At 35.6% G+C, this 27,482-nt stretch overlaps 2 protein-coding genes and 1 long non-coding RNA gene across 9 annotated transcripts in view; 2 read left to right on the top strand and 1 right to left on the bottom strand.

Moving 5' to 3' along the window:
• LOC126377269 (uncharacterized) overlaps nt 1-27,482 on the top strand; it is an 80,883-nt gene that overhangs the window by 27,511 nt on the left and 25,890 nt on the right. Inside the window, exons 1-2 of one of the 3 annotated variants that reach the window (XR_007567800.1) lie at nt 24,908-24,980; nt 25,707-25,769. The exons of 1 other annotated variant lie outside the window; for it this stretch is intronic. This is a non-coding gene — a long non-coding RNA (uncharacterized LOC126377269). Of the gene's footprint in view, nt 1-24,907; nt 24,981-25,668; nt 25,770-27,482 lie in introns of those variants that run through there. One more of the 3 variants, XR_007567802.1, reaches the window with a different exon arrangement.
• Nucleotides 384-22,089, top strand: LOC126377072 (probable cytochrome P450 12b2, mitochondrial). 3 transcript variants are annotated; one of them, XM_050024711.1, is made up of 11 exons: nt 384-418; nt 2,754-2,858; nt 5,881-6,002; nt 6,623-6,750; nt 6,911-7,029; nt 7,887-8,003; nt 8,531-8,809; nt 9,104-9,257; nt 9,577-9,789; nt 20,126-20,291; nt 20,838-22,089. In XM_050024711.1, the coding sequence occupies exons 1-11, from the start codon at nt 399-401 to the stop codon at nt 20,987-20,989; spliced, it is 1,575 nt and encodes a 524-aa protein (XP_049880668.1). In that variant the 5' UTR covers nt 384-398; the 3' UTR covers nt 20,990-22,089. The 3 variants fall into 3 exon arrangements, with proteins under 3 accessions (XP_049880668.1, XP_049880667.1, XP_049880669.1); XM_050024710.1 differs by lacking the exon at nt 384-418 and adding an exon at nt 1,197-1,240; XM_050024712.1 differs by lacking the exon at nt 384-418 and adding an exon at nt 2,161-2,387.
• LOC126377246 (uncharacterized) lies at nt 21,311-26,264 on the bottom strand. 3 transcript variants are annotated; one of them, XM_050024966.1, is made up of 5 exons: nt 26,241-26,264; nt 25,421-25,463; nt 24,913-24,966; nt 23,326-23,495; nt 21,311-22,471 (listed from the first exon to the last, which is right to left on the bottom strand). In XM_050024966.1, exons 1-5 carry the CDS (start codon nt 26,247-26,249, stop codon nt 22,379-22,381), a joined length of 369 nt encoding a protein of 122 aa, XP_049880923.1. In that variant the 5' UTR covers nt 26,250-26,264; the 3' UTR covers nt 21,311-22,378. The 3 variants fall into 3 exon arrangements, with proteins under 3 accessions (XP_049880923.1, XP_049880924.1, XP_049880925.1); XM_050024967.1 differs by lacking the exon at nt 26,241-26,264 and adding an exon at nt 26,132-26,233; XM_050024968.1 differs by lacking the exon at nt 26,241-26,264 and adding an exon at nt 26,047-26,110.

The raw sequence follows: 27,482 nt of genomic DNA, 5'->3' as shown, positions 1-27,482 counted from the left end.
CCCACTCCTCACCAGCCTTGTTTAAGTCCCATGTGATAGGGGGCGATTGGTCTTAACCGAGCGCAAATCCTGGAAACCACGTAAATACAGGCTGTTTATGTTATTGATGTTAAATTGATAAAATTACAATACTTACAAACAACAAAACACAAACTAAAAATAAACTAGGTTTGAAATAGTATTTCGCGCCACGAAAGAAGTCGGCGGATTTTAATGAAACTAACTTGACAAGTCATTATAATTCTATGCTGGATCTGCGACAGTAGCGCCGCGGCGTTCGAGACTTCTTTCGTATACGGATTATATTTTAAACATAGTTTATCTGCATGACTAATCAGTTTTTGTCTGTTTATCCTTATCAGTGCTACCGTTAGATAACCGTGATATTTAATGACCGAATGAGACGTCAAGGACATCAGTGTGCATATTCATAATAACAAATAAGTGATAATGGCGCGGATTTCTTTCTTTTTTTTTAAATATGGCAATGGGTCGCTTAGGAGTACGACCATTCTGCCAGTGTCGAACAGCACTTTACACACCATTTAATTTTATTTTAAGTTATACCTGTCATTTTCTTATCCGCTGAAAAGGACACTAAGTCGTATTTTTGTACTCTTTATTTTTTTTTTTTTATTGTGCGGGTACTCGCGTTTCACCGATCGGCGTGGGTTGAAAACCAGTGTTGTCTTCTGGGTAAATTTTCACTGAATCTTAGCCTTTTTTGGTGAGCTGCGGCACCCATATTACACCTTTCTGTTTTCCAACTAAATATTAATGTGTGTATATTTATTTATAATTAATGTTGTAAATGTATTATGTGTTTCGTAGGTTTTTATCCAAATATTTTTTTTATTATTACTATTATTAAAGGGACGGGTAATCGACAGGCATAGTTATGGAACACTATATATATATTTATGGCGGAAATTTAAAACACCCTTCAAAAATTTTAAATTGACCTATAACCCGACAGAATTAAGTTGACAGCACACGTCAAACGCGTTGCATATGAGCGAGACGCCTATTTTATTCGCCCAAGTTATTAATTCATTTTAAAATTCAACCGTTGTCAATCATCCGTCTCTTTCCTTTTTGGCGGATAAGAAAATGACAGGTATAACTTAAAATAAAATTAGGACGTGTCTGTAGAAATCGGGGCCATTATTTAGTGTGTCTTAAAGTAGCTATTTAACTTAGTTCATATTGCGATGGATGGACGTCTGACTGCCCTAATTTGGTTATAGTCGTGAGCTTACCTATGTTATGTTAGACGTAATTTTGGTCTTCTTCTATCTTGTAGGTTGCAAAGTCCGATTAGGATTATTACTGAGCCGCCAAAGGCTCCTGATATAGCTCAATGAGTGACTTTCCAGGATACGTTCCTGAAAAATAATATAGATGGCGCTGTAAAGATTTTCCTCCGTTTAAACTTCTAATTTAATGGATAACAGACAACTTTTATCTTTGATTTTAGATACAAAATGATGCCCTTTTAAAAGTAAGTGCGTCATTCACACAAAAAATATAACAATATTGCATTTTTAGATGAATTGCTTCGATTTCGCCTTGTTAACCCCCCTGATCCAAATAATAAGCAACAATTTTTTTTTTTAGTGTGTCAGGATCGAAGCAAATGGAATTCTATAGTCTCTGCTTACCCCGGTGGGAAATAGGCGTGAGTTTATGTATGTATGTGTATGTATTATTTTTATATAAATATGATTTACCATCACATTATATTTTAATTATGGACCTGTAAACGAGAAAATACGTAATTATTTCGTTAAATCTGTACAACGCCATCTATGATTTTTTTGGGACCGTAGCGAGGAAAGTCCCTCATAACAACATAATAAATATTATAAAAGCAAAATTCTCTTCACCTTCCCTATATAGTTACAATAATATTCAGATATGACGTAGAATGTTGTGTATTACTGTGACAATTTATATTTCTGTCTAACTTAGTATTCATTTCTTATTTCCTTAACCTCTTCTATAGCTAAACAATGGGGTTTAAATTAATCATACGAGAGGGGAATCTGCACAATTATTGTCCAACAATAATCGCACAAAATATATAGCTCAATATAAATGGTAGATTACAAACGTCAAGAATAGAGTGAAGGTCAAATTCGTTTGGATGTGTCAGTATGGCGCGTGAATCAGGTGGTAAAACACAAAATAACTCGCGTGTTTACAAATATAATATTATTCAATGTGATAATTAATTAATAATTATTTAATACGTAATAAAATATTATTTAATTCTAAGTAAAATAAAATTAAATATAATTAATGATAATAACTAATAAAAGTTAAAATAATAGTTAATAACGTGAAAATATGAAATAATTTTCGTATTAACTTACGTTTTAAGAAAGGTAAGTTAATAATGCTCATTTATTTTTTGTCGTAAATTAATTTAACATTATTATTTATTTTACTTAAGTAGGTACACAAAAATAATTATTATTTCTGTAAGCGGTCCTTACACAAAACCCGCTTGTTTAATAATACTGATAATTTCATTGCTAGATAGGAACTGTATTATGAAATTTATTATCTACATTTTTTATTCCTGTAATAATAATAATAAAATAAATCTTTCTAATACAGACAGATGATACCGTGACCAAGCGATTTAAATATCATTGTTTATTTAAAGCGAGTAAATACATTCTAAGAGATAAGATAAGATAATATTCTAAAGTGACGTTTAACTCAATGATAATATTGTTCATTATTAGGTGTCCTGGTGGATTACAACAGTCAAACAAAGAATCCTTCATCATGCAAACATCAAGATGGTTGTCCGTGCTAAATGTACCTTCGGTGAAAAGGATTTTTAGTAGGTAAGACCAAGTAAATGTTGTTAATTATGAATAAATTGACTATCGAATATTACGAATGCCGGCGATATGGTCCACCTATCACGTTGGTCTAATAAAGTTAGGTAAAACTATAAGTATGTACCCTACATACTTATAGTTCAACATGCAATAACTGCACTTGTGTCTTCCCAACTGGGAATATGTAGTAGTTATCAAAATTATACAGGGTGTTAGTGACATCGTAACGAATACTCAGGGGAATGATTCAGACCATGATTCTGAGTTAATATCAAGTGGAATTTTCCGTCGCAAAATTCATGTTTTTTTTTAGTTTTTTTAATTATTTTCAATTCTATACTTTTGCGATAGAAAATTCCACTTGATATTAACTCAGAATAATGAGCTGAATCATCCCTCTCAGTATTCGTTACGATGTCACTTACACTGTTAAAGTATATTGGAAAAATTATACATTTTAATTAGAATAAAATTTTTAACAAAAAAAAAACCGACTTCAAACGCAAAACTAAAAAGCAATAAATAAATTTACTTCGCACAAAGTAATTAGTACGTATTTTCAATTAGTTAATTAATTTATAATTCTGAAGCCGGTGCCAAGGAAATGCTACAACGAAGTACCGATTCATATATTTTTCAATACTGATTGTTTTGTAATATTTTGTTTGACATTGTTTTGTAATTGCTTTGATATAGGTATTAAACAATATTGTGTGTACATAGTAATTTGATATTGTAGTAGGGTTGTTGTAGCATTTACTTGGCACCGACTTCAGAATTATAAATTAATTAACTAATTGAAAATACGTACTAATTACTTTGTGCGAAGTAAATTTATTTATTGCTTTTTAGTTTTGCGTTTGAAGTCGGTTTTTTTTTGTTAAAAATTTTATTTTATTTTACGATTTTAAGTGATGGTTAGACCGAGCAAGGATGCAGACAGACAGATTTTCTGATTTATATTCATATATAATAATATAATATATTATTAGTAGTGATCACAATTATTATTGATGAACATGTTTACACACACACTCACACACGCGCTAACGCACACGAGCACACGCGCACGTACACACGCACACACACAGATACACGCACACACACAGACACACGCACACACACACACACACACACACACACACACACACACACACGCGCGCGCGCGCACACACACGCACACACACACACACACATGTGTATGTGTACATACACACATGTGGTTGTCAGTGGAAGCTGCTATCATACACACTCACGCATACATATAGATACAGTAGATTTCGCGTGGTTCGCTCGCTGCTAAAGCAGCTCGCGTGTCCTGTTTATTCGAAACTGTCCCTCTTCGTATGGCGGCCATCTTGTTTTTCAGCCATTTTGTTTTTTTTCACCGGCGACAGAATTTGACCAAGATTTAAATGGGTGTCGTGGAAACAAACAAAATCCAGGTGCAATAGGTTTGCCAGACCGTAGGATGTCTCCCTGATTGGGAGCAGTTTTCAAAGATGACGTTCCGATCACACCCCTATACATCATTTTTACCCCCAAGACATTTTCTGGAAAAACAAAATTTTGTATGGCGGCCATCTTGTTTTTTCGCCATTTTGTATTTTTTTCACCGGCCATTAAATTCGACCAAGATTTAAATAGGTTTCGTGAAAGAAAAATTGGTTCAGGTGTGATAGTTTCGCCAGGCCGTAGGGTGTCACCCTGATGCGGAGCAGTTTTCGAAAATCAGGAAGTATTTCCATACTTAACATGACGATCCAATCACAACCCCGATATATATTTTATATCCCGAGACATTTTCTGAAAAAACAAAATTGTGTATGGCGGCCATCTTGTTTTTCCGCCATTTTGTTTTTTTTTTACGCGCTATGGAATTTGACCAAGATTTAAATAAGTGCTCTGAAAGAAATATTGGTTCACGTGCGATAGTTTTGCCAGGCCGTAGAGTATCTCTCTGATGCGGAGCAGTTTTTGGTGACCAGAAAGTATTTCCGTACTCTACATGACGTTTTGAGTAAGCGCCCCATACATTATTTTTACCCAAACGGGCTTCTTCCAAAATCGACAAAATTTTGTATGGCGGCCATCTTTTTTTTCCGCCATTTTGTTTTTTTGCACCGGCGATTGAATTTGATCAAGATTTAAATACGTTTCGTGAAAGAAAAATTGCTCCAGGTTGTATAGTTTTGCCAGGCCATAGGGTATCTCCCTGATGCTGACCAGTTTTCGAAGATCGGGAAGTTTTCCCGAAGCTTAAAGATCGATCCGATCAATATGACTTTACAAACGCACTAGTCGCTCCTACGATTTTTGAAAATTCCCCTCGATTTCTCTGGTCTTCCATCATCAGATCCTGACTTCCTTGACATGGGACCCCCTTGGGTATATCTCCTTTCAAACAAAAAAAGAATTATCAAAATCGGTTCATATACGACGAAGATATGCCCGAACAAACATAAAAAAAAAAAAAAAAAAAAAAAAAAAAAAAAAAAAAAATATACGGTCGAATTGAGAACCTCCTCCTTTTTTGAAGTCGGTAATAAAATAATGTGGATTAGATGATTTAGTCTGGAATGTCATAGCAGAAAGACCAATCTCACAAAGATTACGGCAATATCCTCATCGGGAATCTTACCTGGATCTTTAAATCGTGCGTCGAATGTTGTAGACAACCCAGACTGTTAAAAAATAACATAACAAACACATAACATAAACAGCCAATAGACGTTCCACTGCTGGGCACAGGCCTCCCCTCAATCAACCGGAAGGGGTATGGAGCATACTCCACCACGTTGCTCCAATGCGGGTTGGTGGAGGTGTTTTTACGGGTAATAGCCGGGAGCAACGGCTAAACAAAAAAAATTGCCACAAAAATAGGTAGGTAGTTCTAGGTTCTGTAATTGGACCAACTATTCGGTTGGACGGTCAAATTGAGCGTATTTCTGATGAAAATTATGATGAAGTAATTACCCGATATTATAATCGCGCCAAGATTGTATATTAAAACTTATATTTACAGAAATAAAGCCGTTAGTCTAGCGGTGAATGTAGACAAAAATGTCCCCTTGAAGCCATTCAAAGAGGTTCCTGGTCCACCATCGTTGCCCTTTATTGGACAAATCCTCAATTTTATGCCGTGGAGTGAGTATTTTGATTTTAATTTCTTCATAAGAAGAAGACTGATTTATCAACGCCAAGCTCGAAACCTTTGGACCTAATAAGCATCATTATGACTAATTTAAGACATAAAAAGATCTTTAGGAAAAATTGGGTAGTGGTTTCCCTCTTGCCTTCCGCCCCAAGTAAGGATAGAGGTTCCACTTATGATGTAGACAAGGAACAGGGTCAAATTTTCGCCATTTCCCTTGGGATATGTAATTAAGAGGATAGGGAAAACCGAAGAGGAGAAGAAAGTAATTTAAGATACAATTAACCCTCAATAGTAACCCTGACACCAGGGTTGATGAGGTCGGTTATTGACCTCACAACCCACATAAAGAAGATTGGACTTGAAAATAACGCATCAAGAGTTAGGACCACATGTCGAGAGGACGCCATAGTGACATGACGCCGTGACGCGGCACGGTCGTGATCTGGTTTGTTGTTGGTTGCACTCAGATTGGTGTCAACTGCATACATTCTGTGAGGAAGCGTTTTTACTGCGTACCCACATTTTGTTGGTGATTTTGAGATAGTTCCCCTACACTTGTAAATTTAATTATAAACATATTTACATTATATTTATTTACTCTTTGTTCTAGATGAGCTGTCAGATGTAAACAAACTCCAAGAAAATCTATATCGTAGGTATGGATCCATTGTAAGATTAGATGCTTCACTTGGAAAACCTGCTTTCTGCTTTCTCTTCGATCCAGAAGCAACCGCTTTTGTGAGTGTCATCTATATTATCACTTTAATGAAAATATTTAAATTTTGTTTAATTTTATGAGGGTAATTCGTGCTTGCCAGATGACTAAAACCTAGAAAAACAGTTAGCACACAAGTAAATCATAGTTTCATAGTTCTTATTAAATCTGTTAAATTTATAGGTGCTTAGACATGAAAATGTAATGCCTTTGCGACCTGGATTTGAATCACTGGAGTACTACAGAAAGTTCCACAATAAACCTAAAGGGCATGATAAAAAACCAACCGGACTTATTACTGAGTAAGTTACATAACAAAGTGCCATTCTCTATTAGATGCCCCACAACTCTTGAATCATTAAGGCAAAGTAAAATGCCGATCCACTTTCTTCGATATTGCACGAGATCCCTGTTGACAATCATCATGAGGCCACCACCAGGAATACTGTCGTTAATGAGGTCGGTTATTGAACTTACAACTCACATGAAAGAAGAAGAGGAGGAGCTCGGTGGCGCAGCGGTCAACGCGGTCGGTCTGCGATTGTTGAAGTTAAGCAACTTTCGCAAAGGCTGGTCATAGGATGGGTGACCACAACAAAAAGTTTTCATCTCGAACTCCTCCGTGCTTCGGAAGGCACGTTAAGCCGTTGGTCCCGGCTGCATTAGCAGTCGTTAATAACCACCAATCCGCACCGGGCCCGCGTGGTGGTTTAAGGCCCGATCTCCCTATCCATCCATAGGGAAGGCCCGTGCCCCAGCAGTGAGGACGTTAATGGGCTGGTGATGATGATGATGATGAAAGAAGAAGAAGCGTCTCAGGATATTTATCCGCAAGAAATATTAAATAGCAAAGCCCTGACTTTGCTTTTAGGTTATGCCAGTTGCACTATAACTCAACATGTTATCTGCCGCTTGTGGGGTCAATGCCTTTCTTACACCAGGTTGAATATTCATGTAAGAAAATAAAAAAACGACTTCCAATCTTCGTTAGAAGTTAAGTATGTTGTAGGTAGTTAAAACGTTGTAAACACACAAGAAATTCACGAATATCCTGTTGTGATGTGACTTCGGTTGTAAACCCTGATCTCTTTGGAATGCTATTTTAAATAAACCATTTTTATTTTATTATATGTAACAAACAAATTCTGCATTTTTTCAGTCAAGGGCAGAATTGGAGACATTTCAGAACAACAGTCAATCAAGTGCTATTGCAGATAAAAACTATAAGACTATATACCCCGTTAGTAGATGAAGTGGCTCAGGATATGATCAAAAGGTATTATAATTATCAATCAGTATTCTGCTTTTGTAATTTCTAATGTTTGATTATTATATGCCTCACTCCATATCACGACGGATATCAAAAACGCGACGACGCTCGAAACAGATAGCGGGACAATCTCGATGCCTAACGCATACATTGGTGGCAATTGGCAATATGCTGACGACCATGAAAAGTAGAGAGATGAAGGGAACGCCGTTACTCAGCTGTGGGACATTTTGGCTAGTAAGATGCCTCGCGCCAGAATTTGTTGGAAGTTGATTGACGGAGTAAAGCTTGTGGGTAAAGTGTAGGTTTGCCACAAGTTATAAACCAAAATTTACAATCTACCATTCTGGTTATTGTAGTCACCAACAATTAACGTTAGTCACTTATTTACTACCAACTATTGATAATGATTAAGCTTTTAAGGGTATAGTATATACTACAGACAAAATCGCCATCAGGATTACTATAATATTAAAAAAATAATATTGATTTTTCAATACATCGTTATCAAGTGAAAAATCTTCCCATTGCAGGATGAAGACCACACGTGACGAAAAAAATATGCTAAAGGGCGAATTCAATACAGAAATGAACCTATGGGCCTTAGAGTCCATTGGTGTGATTGGGTTAGGAGGTCGTCTTAACTGCTTTGATCCCAACTTACCAGAAAATGGTGAAGTACGAAGACTCATAAAATGTGTACATGACATTTTCAAAGTTTCTAATGACTTAGACTTCAAGCCGAATCTTTGGAGGTATTACCCAACTAAAGCTTTCAAAAGAGCTATGAAACTATACGACGAACAAGAATAGTAAGTATTCTATTATCGCAATTTTAATGCAGTTGCAGTAAAATAACCGCACAAAAGCTGGCAGGCAGCTGCAAACCTTGCAGATCAAAAGCAGTTTCTCTAATGTAATAGTTTTTTTGTATGAAGATTGAAGTGAACTAACAGTTAAGATAACAATAAAATGTTAAAGACCTCTAAAAGTTTTAAATTGAATTAAAAAAATAATAAGTAGGTAAAATTCGGAAGAAACTACAAACCGTTCTTTTTAGATCGCTAAAAATATATATTTTTTAATGTTCTTAAAATGTATTTTAGCTTAGCTGGATATTTTGTGGGGAATGCTAGAAAGAAACTCTTAACTTCCAAAACCACCAACGGCGAAAAGGGTATATTGGAGAAACTGTTGGAAATCGATGAGAGAACCGCAGTTATTATGGCTTCCGATATGCTGTTTGCAGGAGTCGATACGGTAAGAGGAATAAAAATTTACAAAGGATATAAAAAAAAACTCTTTAAAAGTATTTGTAACGCATCAAGTAAAATAATAAATATACGGCATTAATAGTAAGCAGTTCAGTTTATATCCAATTGAGAATAAATGCAAGCTTCTGTTACTTTGTGATTATACTGTTAAGAGTTACATAACGTTTCGTAACGTTATAGGATTGTGATTAGCGAATCTCGTGATAATATTCGTTAGCATTCTATTAGTAGCGTTAACGAAAAGAAAAAACTATTGAGAAGGACCATTGGTCCTCTTACGAGTATGTTTACGTGTGTGTTTGTAGGCAGCAATAACGATGACAGCAGTACTCTATCATTTGGGCACACATATAGACAAGCAAGATAAATTGCGACAGGAGTTGTCATCAGACTTCGAATCCACAAAGTACCTGAGAGCTTGCATCAAAGAATCAATGAGGCTCATGCCAGTAGTCCCAGGAAACTTAAGGATGATCACTAAAGACTACAACATTTTTGGATACAGAATACCGAAGGGGGTAAGTTTGAGGATCCACTAAAACACTTTTAAAACTAGTAAACCTAAAATATACGGTCCCAGCTACCTAACACGACACTAAGCTTGTTAAGCCTACTCGGAGGTCTTAAATCCCCAGAGTCGTGAAGTATAGTTATGCTCCATATTATCTATAGTTGATTGTTGGATTGCTGGGGTTTGAGCTCTCCGCACTAGGGCATATATACATGATGTTTATGTTATACTACCCAAGTAGCAATCAAGAATTGTGATTAAGTCATATATGTCTAAACTTTAGCTAAAGTGAGATTTATCCAAATCAAATAGGACTTATTAGGACTTCATAAATTCATTTCCTTCTTTAATACTATATAGTTTTCAACAAATCCTACTTTAGATAATTTAGAATACACAAAACCAAGTTAAGTATTCACAAAACTATTTAGTCTTATCTCAGCCTACTGTTAAGTCTACAAGTATTCTTTTACTTTACTCAGATTATTTAAAGGCTCACTTAACACTAAATTGATTTAGTGAAGTATCAGTTTAGTCTTGTAAAGTAAAAATTGATTGCCTAGATATACTTAAGGCAATTTTTATTATTTGTTGCTCCTATACAAGACTGTTTTATTCGTTTTTGACTACAATAAGTAAAACATAAGAAAAGTCTATTCAATGGACGATAAAATCGAAATAGAAGCAAGCAGAAAGATGGATGAAGTCCAAATAATAAAAGGATCTGGTAGTTTTTGAAGGCAGAATATTAAATACAGAAAATTAACCTGTGATAATGCACATCCCACTGTTTTTGTTAGCGATGCGATATCTTCTTCATTGCCATATTTTTTTTTTATATCCATTGGTATAACACAATCATTTAATTTTGGCAAAAAAATCGTAAGTTCCTGTTTTTCAAATCCGATCCAGCGTGTGGCGGCCCAGGTACCTACGTCTCGCACAAATCTTCTCAAAAATGACTAAGCTAGTCTAACCTAGTCTAAGCGCACGGCAACACTACACCATGAAAAATCGAGTTTTATATTAAAACCTGCTAAGTTCAAATATAAAATTAGGTACCTATTAGTCTAATAATAAATAAATCCAATCAAAAACATAAATGTGAAATGAGAGCCAAGTTCAATATTATGCAATGCTTTGGTTGTAGTAAAAGAAGTGAGATCTAAATGGGTGCCAAGTTCAATGGTCAGTCCTGTATTTATAAGTAACAGTGTAACATATATTATTAAGTTAAAAAAAATAATATGCCAGTAAAATGGATGAGAGTTGTGTTGTATCGTGGGCGAAAAGCTGACAACCTATCACCGCTAAACACATGTTCCAACTTGCTTACCTACCCTTAAAGTACTTGTCGAATGTGGCATCAAGTGGTTTTATGATCACTTAGTGCTCTGCCTACCCCGATAGGGCATATAGGCGTGATTCTATGTTATGTTAAGTTAATCTACATACCTACCACAAAAAGACCGGCTGTCATGAGTTTTGATTACTTACTGATTCTTACATCTATAGTTAGGTACAGGCACTAATTAGGTATTTATGTTAAGCGTTCATGATAGAGTCTAATTATTAAAAAGTTGCCAGTTTTTTTTTTATTTTTTCCGTTATATTCATCTAATTACCTATCTGCGTACCAAATTTTAACTCTCTAGGTCATCTGGAACTGGGTTAGAGTTTTGATAAAAATGTGTCAGTCAGTCAGTCAATGATAAAAATGAGGATTTTGGACATTAATATCTAAATAACCGTTTGAGATAAGCTTATGAAATTTAGAATACTTATATGTATCTCACAAGTCTCAATATATGAGCCAAATTTGATACGTTTATGTGAAATAGTTTTTGATTTATGAGGGGGTCAAAAGTGGCTCCAAATGGTTCGTGTAATAATACACACGGTGCGACTCGCCAGTTCTATTTCTTGAACTTGGCTTGACATGCTACCGCGTGTCTAGATACTTTTCTTTCTTCTTTCATTCATTCTTTTAATAATTTTAAAAATGTACCTATTTTTAACTAAGCTTTATTCACAATCATAAACAATTATTACTTGTCAAACACTTCAGAAGGAAACTCCAGTTAATCGTCACAATATTTTATTATATTATTTACTTTTACAATTCCGTTCTCTTTTTAGAAACTTCAACGATAACAACCATATTTGAATATCTGTCACTTACGCTTCAAACTAATTCTAAAATTGTACATACTAACGCCATCTAGTGTACATAAATCAATCTAAACAAAATAATGAACTGTCTTTTATAATTAAATAAGTATTTCTATAGATTTTAACTTAATAAAATATTAATTATATAATTTAATGAATTATTGGTAACTGGTATTATTAAAATCAGGCGTGATGGGTATAGTTATTTGCAACAACAGTAAAGCCATCTATCCAACGACAAACTAAAGTATAAATCAATCTTAACAAAGCAATAAACAGTCTTTTATAATCAATAAAGTATTTCTATAGGTTAAAACTTAACTAAATATTAATTATAGAATTTTAATAAATGACTGGTAATGTATTATAGTATTATGCTACTTAGTACTATTATAATTGGGGCGTGAAGGGGGTGGTACTTGTAACATTCGGCCATCCTGTATGGGCCGTGCCCCACGGACACCTTCAGCTTGCCCCTGAAACAAAACAAGCAGCAGTATCTATTGGTTTTCTTACAGAGAAAAAAAAAATACCTTTTTCACACTTAACTGACACACTCTTAACTATTATTATTTATTTTTTATTATTTTTTTATTGTAATTTTTTTTTATTTATTTATTTATTTTTTTTGTTTTTATTTTAATAAACCTTTTGCCTTTAATTACTAGATTTATTATATTTAAATAAGAGAAAGAAAAATACAATCACACAGATTCAAATAGCAGTTAATTAAGCCGCTATTTAAATATTCACACAGTTTTCATATATTATTGATTTATATAGTAATTAATAATGGACGCGCCGACGTGATGCACACAGTAAGTATTGTAATAAGCCTCATGATGCACACAGTAACTATTATGGTAGGTCTCATGATGCACACAGTAAGTATTGTAGTAGGTCACGCAGATCTAGTTTATTCATATAGAATTACAACTTAGATTTTATTTTTAAGCACACAGATCTAGTGGTTTCACACAGATTAATAAGCTAGATTTATATTTGATGCACGAAGATCTAGTCTGGAAGAACTAGATTTTGTTATAAAAAAAAAATAAAGTTTTGATGAACTCTCTGTCTCCGACATAATATTACATATTTTCTTTAACTTGTAAATAATATGAATTAATTTTCGTTGTACGCCTGTGTTATTGTTTAATTATAATAAATTAAATATACACAACAGTTTTTTTTTTTTAGGTAAGAAATTAGTATTTAGTATTTTTTAATCATATTTCCTTTTTCTATAAATAACCCATCCATTACTTATTATTATGTTTTAATGTGTATATATGTTGTGTGTGTGTGTGTGTGTGTCTGTTAGAGGGTGTTTGTGTGTTGAATGTGAGGCTGTTTAATGTGATTGTAGTATATCAAATAATGGTATTATAGATCAAGGTATCTTAATTTCACGGCTAACTCTCTAAAAGGTCAATAAGATCATCCCGGTCTACTTCGTGGTCTGACTCGGTGGAGCTATCAGACACAACTGGTTTATAAGGCCGGAGGGAATCTCCTGGAACAACGGCATTGAACTTTTTGTAGCCTTTAACGCCCTGAATACTATTTATTGTGTATCTATCAATTGTCGTGTCTGCCTTGGTGATCCTATAAGGACCAGTGTATAAACTGCCTAGCTTCTTTGTAACACCAGCTTTGTGGTCACGAGACAAGCCTCCTTTCCATAGCACCATCTCTCCCACTTTATACTTCCTACATTTCTTGTGTTGTTTGTCAAAGCGGTTTTTCATAAGTGTCATAGATCTGTCAATCCTGACTTTTGCGTTTTGTCTACGATTGTCTAAATCGGCTCTTAATCCAGAGTGGCTACTCAGATCATCACTAGAATAGGCAGGTAGTAAGGCATTACTATGTGAGAACATCAAACTGAAGGGTGTTTCACCTGTGACCGCATGTGGAGTATTATTTATACCCCACACGACATCGGCTAGTTTCTCATCCCAAGTGCACTCGCTTTCAGCGGTAGTGTTCAGGCCGTTTATGATTGTCCGGTTAACGCGTTCCACCTGTCCATTAGAACGAGGTGACGCAACAGCGTTCAGAACGTGTTTGAATTGTTTGTTACTGGCAAACTCCTTAAAATATCTGCTTGTGAAAGCAACTCCACGATCGGTAATCATTCGTGTTGGATACCCAAAAACAGATAATATATCTTTCAAAATCCTTATAGTTTCAATAGAACTGGTACCTTTTACTGATCTGGCAAACACGAATTTGGTAAAAGAGTCTATTGCTACAAGAATGTAACTTTTTCCTGTCCGCGTTTTAATAAAGGGACCTAAGTGATCGACGTGCAGCGTATGCATTGGTACGTCAACCTTATGAATGGGATGTAATTCACCTTCCATCTTTCCATAATTTCCTTTGGCGTATGCGCATACTAGGCATGATTTTATGTACTTGCGTATAAAATGTGTCATATTTGCGAACCAAAATTGGGACTTAATGGTTTTCTCGCATTTTTCAAAACCAACGTGACCAATTTGGTCATGGTATTTCTGTAATAAGCCCCATTTGGCCAGTTTGGGTATCACAAACCTACTCCCATGTAATGTTTTTCGGAAAAGACAGCCGTCCTTTACTTCATAATTGGTAATAATATCCGGGTTTGTTGTACCTTCACTGATCTGTTTTATAATTTGTTGCGTTTGTGAGTCTTGCAATTGCAGAGTAAGACGCCAATCTGCTTCATCTATTTGCAAAACAGGTGCTGCATGAACGGGATTGCGACTAAGCGCATCAACGTGACGCATCCTATCTCCAGGTCGGTACTCAATTTCTAAATCATAATGTTGTATCTCAAGCCACCAGCGAGCAATGCGTGGTATCAAATCCCGTTTGGACAATGTAGTTCTTAGCGCCTCACAGTCAGTCACAATTTTGACATGGATACCAGTCAAGTAAATACGGAAACGTTTGAGCGATTCCACCACTGCTAGTGTCTCCAACTCATAGCTATGATAAAATTGCTCCTCTTGACTTGTGATGCGGCTGAAATATGCCACTGGCTTTAACGACCCATCAGTTTGGTACTGAAGCAAGATGCCCCCTAAGCCAATTTTGCTCGCATCTGTATGTAGTTCAGTGACAGCATTTACGTCATAAATTGCGAGGATAGGTCTTTGTGTCAAAATGTGTTTGAGCTCATCAAAAGCATGCTGTTGTTGTGGTCCCCATGTCCATTCAACATCTTTTCTTGTCAGTTGCGTAATTGGCCGCGCTATCTCAGCGAAACCTCTAACATACTTTCTAAAATATGATGCGAGGCCAATAAATTGGCGTACTTCATGTACATTTTGGGGTGCCTTAAACTCAGAGACACTATCAATTTTTGCTTTACCTGGTCGAACGGTACCTGCCGTGATTTCATGTCCGAGATAATTTGCACTGGTTTTTAAGAAACCACACTTTTTGATGTTCAATTTCAGATTAGCTTGCATAAGTAGTTGCAAAACTCGTTCCAATAAATCTATTCCTTCTTCGATGGTAGCTGAAGGTATCATAACGTCATCGAGATATATAGCTATCTGATTTTCTAAGGGTCCCAAAGCTTTTCGAATTAATCGTGAAAATACGGACGGCGCGTTTGCAAGCCCAAACGGCATCCTCAAGAATTCGTACTGACCCGTTTGGGTCACAAATGCTGTCTTAGGGATCGATTCTTCGGACATTTTCACCTGATAATAGCCTTGCGCCAAGTCCAATGCTGTAAAATACATTTTGCCAGACAGACGATTAATTTGGTCGTCAATGTGTGGCAACGGGTATCGATCTTTTACAGTACATGCATTTAACGCACGATAATCTATACAGATTCGATACCCGCCCCCTTTTTTAGGCACTAAAATCACTGGACTCGCATATTCAGAGTTGCTTTCTCTAACAATACCTGCTGAGATTAGCTCGTCAATTTTTTGTCTGATAATCTCATTTTCTTTGTAAGAAACTCTATATGGTTTGCAATGAATTGGTTTCGCCGAATTGGTTTCTATGTGCATTTCAACTAAATCACTACAACCTAGTTCATTTGCACACTCCGCGAAACAATCGACGTATTTATTTAAAATGTTCATCAATTGGGACTTTTGCGATTCATTCATTTCTCCTACATCAATATCAAGTGAACTAAATCTTTCACTTTTAGTGGGTAGGTCTAAAAATGGGGTGTCTGTATTTACTGACAATACATCCCTGCACGCAAAGACTTCAGCTCGTATAATTAATTTATTAGCCGACCAGTTTATGCTATGTACACCGAGATTCACTACCTGTAACCTGTAGGGTGTTTTGGTTAATACAGCTTGTGGGATGAAATATGACACATTCCCCAAAGAAAATATCTTAGGTTGGGTTACAATGACATGTGATGTATCTAGTTCATGATCTGTGTAAACATCTACCTCACACTGAGCTCCTGGTGATAATTCTACATCATCTGATAAAAATAATGTCACTTTTGATATAAAATCGGTGCTTGAAAGTTGCATCTCTGTCAAGAAGTTGTCTGAAATGTTATTTTTTAAAAGTGTCACTGACTTTGATGTCGTAACTAAGCTAATATCTGGATGATTTATTGTTGGCTGGCCAATAATTAAATCAATACTTCCTAAGTTTGATTTTGTGGTAATTTCGGCGCAACTGTTAATGTGTAAGTCATCGATAAAAAGTTTGAAAGCTACTTTGCCTAAAGATTGGGCGTGTAGACCACCAAACCCTCGCATAATAACATTTGAAGGCTCCATTGAAGATGTTACATTCTGAGCAGCTTCATAACTTATTATATTTACTTTGCTGCCAGTATCAATGTAAGCGTCTACTAAGTAGTCATCAATCAGAACCTTCTTTTTGTACAAATCAGACAATATTTCGATAGAGGTGAAGTAAGTAGTCTGTACCTGATTAAATTGCTGAGGAGGCCCCTGACCCCGTGAAGAACCGCTGCCTGGAGCAAACCAGCAGGTGGTCGCCGTGTGCCCCAGACGTTGACAAATTTGACAGCGTGAAGATCTGCAGTCGCGAGCTTCGTGTCCGGTCTTGCGGCAATTGTAACAAGTCTTTGGCAGAATACTTGCAGGTTGAGTTCCACGGCGCCACGTCGTTTTGGTCTCCGTAGTACTTTTAACTTCTACTTGCCTTGCTTCAACTTTCTTGAAATTCTCAAGTGATGATAAAAATCCATAATATAATTGTTCAGGGGAGTCACAAGAGTAAGCTTTTGCGTTGGCTTGTAGTTCAGCAGGTAAACCTCGTATTACACATGACGTTGCTGCTTCCCCATCGAGTCCACACTTTTTTAACAATGACATTTTCTCATGATAATATGTAGTCATTGTTTCGTTATTTCCTTTCTTTCGAGCCAACATTTCTTCCAAACGGTCAACGAATTCTGTGGATCTCGGAAAGGCCTTCATCAGCATTCCTTTCCATGTTTCCCACGAAGCAGAATATTCTTCCAGATCGTCGTACCAGTCCCTCGCCGCTCCACGTAAGCGTACCTGCATTGCAAATATTCGATCTCGCTCCTCCCAGTCGTACAAATTACCGAGTTGATCTATTTTATGCAACCAACCTTTCACATTAGTTGTTTTCTTGCCGGGATCAAATTTGGGAATTATTTCTGTTTCTAATTGTGTTACACGGCGTCTTTTAGTGGGTCCTGGGGTTGAATCACGGTACTCCGGGGACACAGAAGAAAAAAAATTTGCACTTTCTTCACTTTCATTTTCACTCCCGAAATTTTCGTCAATTTCTCGTTTTCCAATTCCCCGACGATAAGGTCCAGACATCTTCTCTATCCCACTTCTGAAGTATTACTTGTCAAACACTTCAGAAGGAAACTCCAGTTAATCGTCACAATATTTTATTATATTATTTACTTTTACAATTCCGTTCTCTTTTTAGAAACTTCAACGATAACAACCATATTTGAATATCTGTCACTTACGCTTCAAACTAATTCTAAAATTGTACATACTAACGCCATCTAGTGTACATAAATCAATCTAAACAAAATAATGAACTGTCTTTTATAATTAAATAAGTATTTCTATAGATTTTAACTTAATAAAATATTAATTATATAATTTAATGAATTATTGGTAACTGGTATTATTAAAATCAGGCGTGATGGGTATAGTTATTTGCAACAACAGTAAAGCCATCTATCCAACGACAAACTAAAGTATAAATCAATCTTAACAAAGCAATAAACAGTCTTTTATAATCAATAAAGTATTTCTATAGGTTAAAACTTAACTAAATATTAATTATAGAATTTTAATAAATGACTGGTAATGTATTATAGTATTATGCTACTTAGTACTATTATAATTGGGGCGTGAAGGGGGTGGTACTTGTAACACAATACATATCTATTTTAAGTTTTGTGTATGGTTAAATGCATTTAAATTGGGCATTAGATTCGATTCCTTTATTTTTTTAGCTTGATAAAGACATCGGGAATTTGGCCGCCTTTTTTAACAATAATGTTTTAGGTGGGATTAGAAACTACGGCGCACACACACGACGTTAATTAAATTGCAAGGGTTCTTCGTATATACAATATTCAACGGACACTCGTTAATTTTTACAATAATCACATTGTTTCCGTTGGCAATTAGAAGCGCGGTGATCGTACCTACTTTGCGTCAGCGAACCATGTAGGTACCTATGAGAATGTATGCGCGGAGACTCATTAGCAAATTGAGTTTATGTTTGTTAGTTCCAATTGTGATAAATATTAAATAATTAAGTAAATCACATTCCTATCCAAGTAAGAACTCAGCATAACAATATTTTTTTATCTTCCACGAGTCGAAAAACTTACCTCTCAAACAAACATACTTTCCATAGGTTTTAAGCTTGTTCGATTTTAATTGTTACTTGTTACATAGATGATTCTGGCACAGAATAAACAAACATGATTTTACGACATTACTTTACTAAATCAAAATAGAGGATCACTTTAGATATAAGAGTTTTAAGTAGGAATTCACTAAATACTTTTTGTCTTAAGTTGGTATACTCCTAGACAATTGAAGTAAAATTTATCTTAACTAGTACTTGATGAAGTGCAACTTGACTTTATTTTTCTAAACTGATTCTTACGAAATCAATTGTTTCTAAAGTCTTACTTCATTTAGAAAAATATTACTTAACGCCATTTTGCATTTACAGGAAGAAAACATGTAATATTTTTTTGACAATATTATCGTCAAAAACTGAAGTAAATTAATATATATTTCTGTTGTAGTAACAATTACTGCGTTCAGCTGTCACATATTAATAGAAAATGAATTTCTCTATACTATATGTCACCATTTTTTTTATTTGCTGAATAATCAATCCAAATTTTATTATTATTTTTCTGGTATATTAAAGGCCCTTTTGTTTTTTAACACTTTCTATCGATTTTACACGAGAAACAATCATGCGTTTATAATTTCCTGTATGTGAAACGGCAGAATAACCTTTTGTTAAAACAACTTAACAAATATTTTAGACGCCATTTTCTTACAGACTTCATTTCTTGTGTTAATATAAATGTTCGCCATTATATTCTAAAATAAAGACGCGTGAAGTAAAAATCGTTTTAGTATGACCTGAAGTTTTACTTCGTTAAGTTACAATTGACTCAGTGCAATTCAATCCCATAGTCTTAACTAAGTATTGTAGATATCTTCAAGTATATATTATTGGTATTAAGTGATACTACAAGAATTCTAAGTTTAGAATATGCAAGAACATTGTCTAAAGTAGGGTTTAAGTCTGACTTAGCGTTGTCTTAAGTCTGTCTTGTATAAGAGTTAAAGTATGTGCCCACTTTTACTAAACTGTATCTTCAAGATATCTTGAGGGATATCTTTGAGACATATAAGACTTATCCAAGACAAGGGTTTGATTTAGTCTACTTGCCTTCAAGATATCTACAATTCTCTTTTAAGACAATCGGTTGCTACTTGGGTAATATCACTTTTTCTGGCGAGTGCGTTATAAAATCGATGACCAGTCTCACCAATGCCATTCTATGACATGTCTCATGTAACGCTGACGTAATTACTTAAGTAAATATAGCCAGTCCAACGGCATGACATCTCGACCTACCTAGTTTGGAGAAACGTAATCTTAGCATGTACTTTTTTCCTTTACAGACGTTTGTCGTCTTCAACCACCAGTTTATGTCAAAAATGGAGAGTCAGTTCCCAAAACCCAATGAATATATTCCTGAAAGATGGTTCGAAACTGGTCCATTGTCGTATAAAAACGCGCATCCATTTGCTTTCAATGTGTTCGGATTTGGAGTCCGAATGTGCATTGGTAAGTTGAAAATAAAATGAACAACGAATATTTTTACTCTGTTTAATATTGAGTTACACTGACATACAGTGCTAACTACGCTCCTAGTTCTTAATCGGGAAATGGAGTGGCACTGCAAGTTGGTTGAGTCCACCCGGACTGGAATTAAGGGCAAGGATTTCTACCTGATTTTTAATTTTGCAGACTTCATCATTCTAACTCTTAACAAACTCCAGCAAATACATAAATATTCACAGGTCAGGCAACACGGACATAATATTTTTTTAAATTTTTCCTTACCTTATGGTTGTCTGGAAGAAATCGCTTTAAGCGATAAGGCCGCCATTTGCCATTTACTTAGTTGAGAGTCTTTTTGTAATTATTTCTTTTTATTTTGGTGCAATAAAGTGTATTTGTATTGTATTGTATTGTAAGTTATGTTCCTCTTGTCACGTAGTATGCAGAATGCAGAGGACCAGCTGTATATTATAAAAATGTATTTATTTGCGCTTTATTTTCTCTTGTCTGCTCTAACGTAGGTAAATACATATTTTTTGTCCTTTACAGGTCGTCGTATAGCAGAAATGGAGATAGAAACATTCTTAAAACGAGTCATACTGAACTTCAAAGTAGAGTGGTTTGGACCTCCGCCGGAAATTCAGTCTCAGTCATTGAACTATATCAAGGGTCCTTACAATTTTATCTTTAAAGACGTTTAATGTAAAACAAGAGACTGACTGTAGAAGTATTTTAGGGAAAAGTGTTCGAGTATTAGCACTAACATAACACTGACCATGCCCGTATCCGGGTGGATAACCGATGACCAAGTCAGAACTTTGAGTTTCTGAGTTCGTCTGGCTTTAATTAAAGTTCTCAACCAATGTAAATCCATCCTCTAGTTTGTAAAAGTTGACGCTAACAGTTAAAATTACTTTAAGCTGGTCCCTGAATCGTTAATGGTAGATGACTATATATCATAATCCAAGGATTTTTTATAAGAACTGTAATAGTTGTTCTTAGTAAAAAAAAAAACTACCAAATATCGATTCCGTTCGTTTAATGAGTAAAAATAATAAGCATGCAGAATGTGAACCCTCAATCGACCACAAACCTTTAGGTCCCGAGGAGCATGCAAGAATTTCAAATTTCGAAAATCGAACAAACAGAGAGGCACAAATTTAAAAAGAATAAAATTCATCAACATCAGGTACAGGGCTTTGAGACAGCCCGCAGCCACTTCTGATATTGAACCGTTGAATGATTCGAACGACGTCTACCAACTATTCAACCCATTATCCAATGACAGTTGAAATAACCATGGCATAAGAAAATCAGGTATGCTCAATGTGGTTGTACTTTCTAAATAAATAAATAAAACTGACAGCTAGCATTTCACGGTTAGCCCCGCTGACGTCATTCCACCCTACGTTGCCATTTCGTAATAAATAAATTACCCACGTCGAATGTTTTTAATTCACTTTGCAAGGAAATCTTTGTACTTTTAGTAAAAGATTTAATGTTTTTTATACATGTGACAAATAAAAGTAATTAAATACATTAGTCAGCGATTCACTTAATTTTCAATAATAAAATTTACGTCATTGAAATGTCAATTTAATGGTAGGTAACAGTTACGTCATCAATAGCAATGGCGGCTTGTCATAGGATTGAGCATACCTAGTCTTCTTATACCATGGAAATACCAATAACCTTAAAATAGTTGAATAACAACATTGCTCTTCTATTTTAAGCAGGGACGTGTACAAAAGTATCATAACGTAAGGAATATAATACTTAATAATAAAAACGATAAACGATTTTTCAGTTTTTTTATTGTTTAAATTTTAACCTTTTGTAAACTGTTATAAATTATGTTTTGTTAGGTACAAAATCGAGTTTTGTTGAAAATAAGTACCTAAATAGGTATCCAAAAAAATTGACTAATCTATGCAAGACTACGATTTTTTGTTTCCGATAGATATTTAGTTGTATACATAAAAATATTAAAAATCTGACTTATTATAGACTAAAGGTCTAAAACCTCACATGGTACAAAAAACTAATTCAATATGCTACAATTATAAAACTGTGATTTTATGGTGTAGTACCTACAGCCTTACCATTATGGTCAGAATGGTAAGAATTCCTGTCACTAAGTTTCCTTGCACCATCGACCCGCTTGATTTCAACCATTTTTGAACCTGTAAAAAGGTAAAAATGTTATAATTCATTCTCATAGTTATAGTGACGTCACACATTATGCCCTACAAAGTTTTTTTCTGATACATTATTGTAATGTCACCGAACCGGGATACTTGGAAAGACATGGGGGAGGCGTTTGCCCAGCAGTGGGATCACACAGGCTAATAATATGATAGTGTCAAAATCATAATGCCTTAATTCAAAATGCTACTCGTGAGTATTGTGTCATAATATTGTGTGTACTGCACAAAACTTAAAATATTTATTCACACTAACTAAAGGACCTCCCCGACGGCGTGCTGGGACTCTCACATGTGCAATATAAGGTAAGGTTACCAGTATTAGACCACTAACGAAAAGTTCTAAGTTTGACCGATTTTTGACAATATCATGCATAATTAATTATTTCATAATAGAAAAGGCATTATCTAGGTATATAGGTCGTTTTGTACTCTATCGTCATACAGGATGTAAGTGAGACCGTACCGGATACTAAGGGGGATGATTCAGACCATGATTCTGAACCTGAAACGTGAAAAAATTCACGACAGTGTTTTTTTAATATATTCAGTTCCATACTTTTGCGACTGGAAAATACTTGATATCAACTCAGAATCATGTTTTAAATCGTCCCTCAAAGTTTTCGCTACGGTGACACAAACACCCTATATATTATTCTGATGTATGTATATTCTGATTTTACACCGCGCCGCTATGAGGAAGCTTGATCAGTTTTAAAATTGAAGAACGGAAAAACCAATAAGGGAAAATATTCTTTTAGTTGTTTGTACAAAATCACGTCATCATGAGTTTCCTATTGTTTTAAGTCGATGAATTATTTAAAAAAGCTTACCTCAGCGCCTAGACAGTTTGACTCGTATTCCAACTTCATGGGAGCTAAATTGGAGTGTTCTCTGATACATTCGTCTACCAATTTTCGAACCTCCTCGCAGTGTTTTCTGTACGTATTTCTCTTATTGTTTTTTACATCTTCATTTAAGTCTGCAATACTTTTGGTGATCTCTGGAAATTATTAAATTGTCACAGATTACTTATTAAGTTACAAATTGCTTCTGCTAACCATAATAATAGGTTATCCTTTTTCGTAACATACACAACTCATTAAAAGGCAAAGTATAGCCTTCGTTTTTTTTTTTTTTTTGACGTGACTTATTGTAGATTTGCCGCAGATGGCATTAACTACTTGGCCGGACAAATGGGGAGCGCTGAAGGCTCTCACCCGGGGTATAGCCTTTGGTTACTGCATATTTACATATGTAAACTTATGCCCGTAACTCCTAATGAAGTGTACAGAGCCAGAAATAAATGCAATTGGTAGCCACTGTTGCGGGCTCAGCACCGTAAGTACGCGACTCTTTCTCGCCGTGACAGAGATCGTCTGTCTCTTTCTGTGCAGTACTGTGAGAGAGTGACGGGTGACGTATGTCGAGGCGAGAAAGAGTCGCGCGCCTTCGGTGCTAAGCCAAGGCAAGATATACGAAGTATGGATTGGTAACTATTGTTTACAAATCAGCTAAAATGGACTGACAACCAGAAAGATAGACAAAATAATGAGAGAGAGAGGGGTGGGAGAGAGAGAGAGAGAGAGAGAGAGGAAAGACATTCAATTTCTAAAATGGATGATGAACATTATAGGTGACAAGTGATTAACCAATCGCCCACAATTATTATTAAACAGAACGACCAGTACAGTACAATTATTAACGACTTCCGTGCTCCAGTGGTTGAGCTTTGGTCTCACGATCCGGAGGTCCCGGGTTCGATTCCCGGTGGGAACATATCACACAAATTATTTTGTGGGCACTAGTTTAGTTAGGACATTACTGGCTGACTACTAGATTGTCCGAAAGTAAGATGATCCGTGCTTCGGAAGGCACGTTAAGGCGTTGGTCCCGGTTACTACTTACTGATGTAGTAAGTAGTCGTTACATGAGCCATGTCAGGGGCATTTGGCGGTTAGTAGTAACGCTGACACCAGGGTTGATGAGGTTGGTACTCCACCTCACAACCCACACGATAGAAGAAGTACATAACATTTTACAATCGTCTCAATGCGCGGTAAGAATTAGAGCTCTCAAAGTACGTAAGCTAGTGTTGTGGCGTTTATGAGCATAGTGATGTATCAGTCGATATTAGGTCGATCGATTTTTTTCTATCTAACATTAGAAAGCACATAATCCTTCTGTCGGTTTTTCGACATGCTGGGAAAATGAGCGGCTGAACGCAGTCTATGTTTTTTATTTGCTCCCAGTCCAAAAGACCATTCACTTATGGTAACTACTACAGGGAATTAGCATAATATACTATTTATTATTTTACAAAGAAACCAGTTAATCGATGAACAGCTGTTAATCTATTCGTTGGCCCCGTAAAAACATGTCCGCTGAACAGATAAGTCTTATTCTGTATTTTTACTTACGTTGTGTGCACGTGTTTTCATCCATGACTGCAGTAACTTGTTCGCTAAGGAAACCTGTAAAAACAATGGTATGTAAAAAACAATGGTATGCAATGGTGTGTTTAGTAAATTGGTTTGTTTTATTTACATCATCATCATCACCAGACTCCATACTAATTTTCCAGAAGATTTAAACAGTATTTAGGAGGCACTTTTAATAACAGTACTTAGTCAGCTTAGAAAACAATACATGATTTTTCACGTATTTTTTTATTGAACTAAAACTTATTATCATATAAAACAAAACACATTGTGACATTTTTTATAGATGGCCGTACGGCTCACCACTTATCACATTGGTTTGGTCTAACAGAAAGGGCGGTGAGGTGTGGGTGGGTACTTAGTTCATCTCGTGGTGAACGTACCTCTGACTACCCCAATTGTGATAAAGTCGTGAACTTATGTCATGTTATGTGACATTTTACTTTGACTTGTAACATTTATTATAGTACAAGCTAACAATACTTACAAGTTACCACAACCACCAACAGGAACAGTGACGTAACGCCCATCTGAGACAAAAAACAATGCGTTAAAATGATTAAATTAACATACTTAACTTGGAAAAATGAAATCTATTCCTTACACCAAAAAGATAACGTAGAAAGTAATGAAAAAGGGAAGTTATCGGAACCAAAATGAGCCATCAGCCGACTTTTATTATCAGAAATCAGAATCATTTATTTAACATAATTATCATGAATAAACTTGTTGAAGGTCAATGTAACATTTTTGAATTTACGTCATTTCGCAAGGTGTTATGGCTGAGGAGAAGAAATGACAAGAAACTGCAACAGTAACACATCTTTTAAATCAATGTAAGTATACATTACAAGTTATTTAATAGCTAGAGGAACACATTCAATACCAGACATTTTTATCATTTATTTAATAATTATTCTTATAATAAGCTTTTTTACATAAAGTAAGCTTCACATGAGCTTTAAAGTTATCTTCTGACATTTTTAAAATTATCCATTAACACTTTCAAGGACAGAACGTCTACGGACGTTCCGATTCCAAGGTGACATACCACCTATTATGAACCACCAATGACCCATGGTCTCTGTCCGTGAAAGGGTTAAATTAATTTACCTTTATGTTACTATATAAACACTTGAAGCAAAGAGCGTATACTCAGTGCGACGCAAACACTCGAAATATAATGGTAACAACTTACTATAGTATGTATGCTATATAATGTGATCACATCAGAAAAATCCAAGCCATAATGAACGCAATAAGGATAACAAAGCAATTAATAGGTAAATAACAGGAAAATACTTAACCCATAACATTTTTTAATGATTAAGGCTGTTTTTATAGTCAAGCTGATGATTAAGCGCGGTTCGTAAGTACTGCCTGATGAGACATACAATGTGCGTAAACCTCAGACCAAATAAAAAGTCAAGACATAGTCATACCCCGGACACTATAGAAAAATGACATCGAATACACTATGGCACGTAGATGTGTGTGTTACTGTTTTATGTATTTGTATTTTAACCTGTCCTCATTGCCCAGCTGCTTCTTCTCTGGAAGGAAGAAAAATCAGTAACACACACATTTACATGTCCTAGTGTATTTGATGACATTTTTGTATAGTGTCCGGGGTATGACTACTACTGGCTACTGACTGGTCTTAACTTTTTATATGATCAGTAGGACTAACATGCGCAATATGACAAAATTTTGTCACGGTCATTTTATCGATTCTGACGATATAATTATGTCGTTTTTTCGATTAGTGTTCATATGTGAATCTAAATAAGTCATGTCGTTTTGTCACAATACGAACAAAATCACGTGAACCGCATGTTAGCCCTGCAGGTGGATCAGATGGATCAGGTGGGACCAGATGTCTCTGATGATGGTCTCATGGAGAGGAGTCTCCCCTTACACCCCCCTTTGCCTCCTCAAAGCTCTTTATACGTGTATGTAAGATTAGAAGACAAATTCTTTCCAATTCTCTGCAAGGGATATATCCTTACCCTTCTGCTGAGTCGTCTTCTTATTCCTGTCGACCACACAGACCTGCCGCACCACTTTAAATCTACCACTCCTTGCACCAGCTTCCTCTTCACTCTCCCCATTACACTGTCGAAGTTTGGTACACGCGTAATTGTGTGTAAACTACACACATTGGTCTATTAACTACCGAAGATACAACAAAATTTTGGATTTCGTACTTCTTAAATCTGTCTACCGCTGCTGTGTATGAAGATATGGCTAAGTTAGCGCCAAGTTGTCGGTGTGTTTTTTTTTTTTTATAACGCGGTATATCTTGATAGTTAATACATCAATTACTATACAGGTGAAGTTTCGAACAAGCGCAGTTGTGTATGTAACCTAATGAAGCTTACGTTTAAGTTAGGCAAGCGGTGTCAAAAATGCTACCCCACCCCGGGGTAGCTCGGATCGGTGCGGGCCGGAGAGTGTCCTTTCTATACATAGTATTTTTGTTTATTCCGTAACGTAGTAAGAGTACGTACCACCAAGTCCCGCAGATTTCAATGGAACTAAATGATAAG

The sequence above is a fragment of the Pectinophora gossypiella genome, chromosome 22 (genome assembly GCF_024362695.1).
Source record: "Pectinophora gossypiella chromosome 22, ilPecGoss1.1, whole genome shotgun sequence".
Classification (NCBI taxonomy): Eukaryota; Metazoa; Arthropoda; class Insecta; order Lepidoptera; family Gelechiidae; genus Pectinophora; species Pectinophora gossypiella.
The sequence above is the reverse complement of the archived record's forward strand: the minus strand, read 5'-3'. Positions and strand labels throughout refer to the sequence as shown.